General features: G+C 45.5%; 1 protein-coding gene across 1 annotated transcript; it reads left to right on the forward strand.

Moving 5' to 3' along the window:
* Positions 1-1,340: 1,340 nt before the first annotated feature.
* Positions 1,341-2,570, forward strand: LOC146722089 (uncharacterized). The gene has a single exon (XM_085485527.1). It carries the CDS (start codon positions 1,341-1,343, stop codon positions 2,568-2,570), a length of 1,230 nt encoding a protein of 409 aa, XP_085341653.1.
* The last annotated feature ends 871 nt before the right edge of the window (positions 2,571-3,441 follow it).

Below are 3,441 nucleotides of genomic sequence, written 5' to 3' on the forward strand. Positions count from 1 at the left end.
TAACAACACATTCATTCATTTATTTGTTACATATTAATTCTTTTTGTTCTTTCGCTTTATACTTTCAATGAATAAACATTACTTTTTCAAAGATCTGGTGAATTTATTTATAAGTCGCTACAAGTCCTCTGTCGCTTTGTCTCCCGTAATTGGTGCTCGTCGAGAGTCGAGGGCTGCGAGTAGGGCGAGTGATTGGGCCTCTGAGTCGGCTGGTTCGCCATGGAGTCCACCTCCGTCGGCGAACCTTAAAGGTGCATCTTTCATCGCGTCTAGAGTGTTCTCCAATACGAGCGCAAATAGGGTTCCTAAGGAGACTAGGGACTTTTGACCGCCGCTAAAAAGCCCTCGTCCAAAGGCAATTAGAATAGTGGAGAACAGACAGGTTGTTCCCCCCAGAGTGGTGAATAGTAGACCCACCTCGTTGAAAACGACATCAGTGGCGAGAGGAGGAGAGGATTTCCCACCCCTCCCTTTATCATCTGCCTCGCGCCGGGGCTCTAGAAGCTCTCGTGACGCTGTGGCTGATAACCGATGGTACGAGGGAGACGTCAGACCCTCGTTTACTAAACCCAGGATCGGCAGACGCAAGGTGGCTGTGGTCACCGTTACTGGAAAGGCCGGATCTGATATGTCTTATTCTGACATCCTTCGCACGGCTAGGTAAAATATCTCCTTGGAGGTCCTAGGCATACGTGAAACCAGGATTCGTCCAGCCTTTAACGGGGGCTATAAGATAGAGGTGCCCGGTGAGGGAGGAGCTGAACTCGCAGCTAAACTCAAAGATCAGCTGGAAGTGATTCTCCGAGATGTCGCAAAGGTGGACAATCCTGTGGCTCGAGGAGAGTTAAAAATCACAGGACTTACTCCCTCCACGACTGTGGAGGAGATCAGAGAACAGTTGGTGCGTGTCAGTGATTTTTCCCCTACTGCATTTAGTATTGCTGATATTAAGAAAATGCGCGACGGAATGGGCATTACATGGGTGCATTGCCCTCTTAATGCAGCAATAACGATTGCTGAAGCTGGTCGCCTCTCCATTGGCTGGACGTTGGCAAAGGTAGAATTCCTTAAAAAGCGACCAGTGCAATGTTTTAAGTGCTGGCATTTTGGGCACGTCAGAACCAACTGTGCGGCCCCTGAGGACAGGTTTGGTTCCTGTTTTAGATGTGGAGACAGGGATCATAAGGCGAAAGATTGTTCCTCTGCTCCGCACTGTGTTATATGTGCAGATATAGGGAAAAATAGCAACCATCGTATTGGCTCGTATGCTTGTCTAGTCAACAATGGTTATGACACTATAAAACGTGCCGATCAAAAACAGTCTGTGCGCCCTTCTAACTATGGCAATTAAAGTACTGCAGTGCAATCTAAATAGGTCGTGGCCGGCCTTTGATTTGCTGCGCCAACAATCGCTTGAGCTAGAGATTAACCTAGTTACAATCTCCGAACCTCCTTATGGAGCTAATATACCTACGGACTGCTACTATAGCAGAGACGGTTTGGCTGCCGTTATGATACTGGGCAACAATATTAAAAGCGAGTTATATAAAAGCTTGGACAACATAATTGCCATCAAATATTCAGATTTTTACGTCGTATCCTGCTATATTTCGCCAAATAGCTCAATGGCAGATTTTGATGCTTTTATTGACGACCTTGACGGAGTAATTAAGCAAGTACGCTCCAGGATTGTAATATGTGGCGATTTTAACGCTAAATCTCACCTGTGGGGATTCAAAACAACCGATAAGAGAGGCCGGCTAATTGACCTTCTGGCATCATCTAATGGCTTATCCTTAGTAAATATAGGTGATTCGCCTACCTGTGTTCGCCTGCAGGGTTCATCAATCGTTGACCTCACCTGGGCCTCGCACGATATGTTCAGGAATATTTGTGATTGGAAGGTTAGAGGTGACATGGAATCACTATCTGATTATGTCTACATCACCTTCACATATTTAGATCGAAACAACACTCAGCCACCACTTAAATTTCCTTCTAACAGATGGAACTTTAGAAAAATAGACAGATCACTTTTTATCGAATGCCTGGAATGGTATTGTGACTTTAACTCGTCGGATGTTTTGGATGGTGATACGGTTAATCCCATCGTCGACTGGATTAGCCAAACCATGGCTGATGCGTGTTCTGTGTCTACACCTCGTTCGAGCAGGAGCAAGAGAAGGCGCTGTTATTGGTGGACAGAGGATATTAATAATTTAAGAAGAACAACTATTGGCGACAGGCGTGCCCTTACTCGAGCCAGGAAAAAGAAAAACGCTGACCGTATTTTAACCGCCAGCCAAAAATATAGGGAATCTAGGAAGATCTTGCGACTGGCCATTAGCAAGTCCAAAAACTCTGCGTGGGAAGAGTTGATTGGCTCAATTAATATGGATCCATGGGGAATTCCCTATAAACTAGTTCTAAATCGATTACGCAAATCTGGTAATAATTTGGCAACTTCCATCTCGAGCACAGATTTGTCGAATCTTCTTGCGATGCTTTTTCCATCAAACAAGTTTAATTTCAATCCACCTATTCGGAACATCGTTTGGAGCGAGGATTAGGACGTTACTCCCGGCGAACTGCACAGCTACCTTAAAAAACGGTTGGCACGCGATGTATCTCCGGGTCCTGACGGCATCAAATCTACGGCCCTTAAAATAATACCGTGGTCAATGATCTGTATTTTAGCCGCATGCTTTACTCGATGCCTAAGAACGGGCGTCTTCCCGAACAAATGGAAGATGGCGGATCTTGTGCTCATCCCTAAAGGTGTTATGAGTCCTGATGCTCCTATTAAGGCAAGGCCTATTTGCCTTCTTGACGAAATGGGCAAAACCTTCGAACGCATTATCGTCGACAGAATCCATTATTGGTTAAAAGAACATCCGGCTTACGATTTGTCACCACAACAATACGGTTTTCGAAAAAATCGATCTACAGTGGACGCTTTAATGGATTTGAAGACGTATACGTCATCCGAATTGGAGGAAGGTAACAAGGCTATTGCCGTCAGCCTGGATATAAAAAATGCGTTTAACTCAGTCCCTTGGGGAGTTATAAAGAACGCGCTACATGACCGTGAAATCTCGGACTATCTGTGCCGAATTATTGATAGTTACTTGCAGGATAGATACGTCACATATCGGAATGCAGATGGTGCCTCGTGTAAGAGGAGAATAAACTCAGGGGTTCCACAGGGGTCCGTCTTGGGCCCCCTCCTGTGGAACATAGCTTTTGATAATGTACTGCGACTCCAATTAGAACCTGGATGCCGTGTCATTTGTTATGCGGATGACACGTTAATTGTATCTTCTGCTGCTTCTATCCCTGCGGCGGTCTTAAAGGCGGATATCCAGCTCGGACACTCAGGTATATTCGACGGATACAGCTTGAGGTTGCTGAGCAGAAGACGGAAGCTGTTCTTTTCTGTTG

This window comes from Nylanderia fulva, unplaced genomic scaffold (genome assembly GCF_048542155.1).
Source record: "Nylanderia fulva isolate GAGA-0341 unplaced genomic scaffold, ASM4854215v1 Scaffold370, whole genome shotgun sequence".
NCBI classification, from domain to species: domain Eukaryota; kingdom Metazoa; phylum Arthropoda; class Insecta; order Hymenoptera; family Formicidae; genus Nylanderia; species Nylanderia fulva.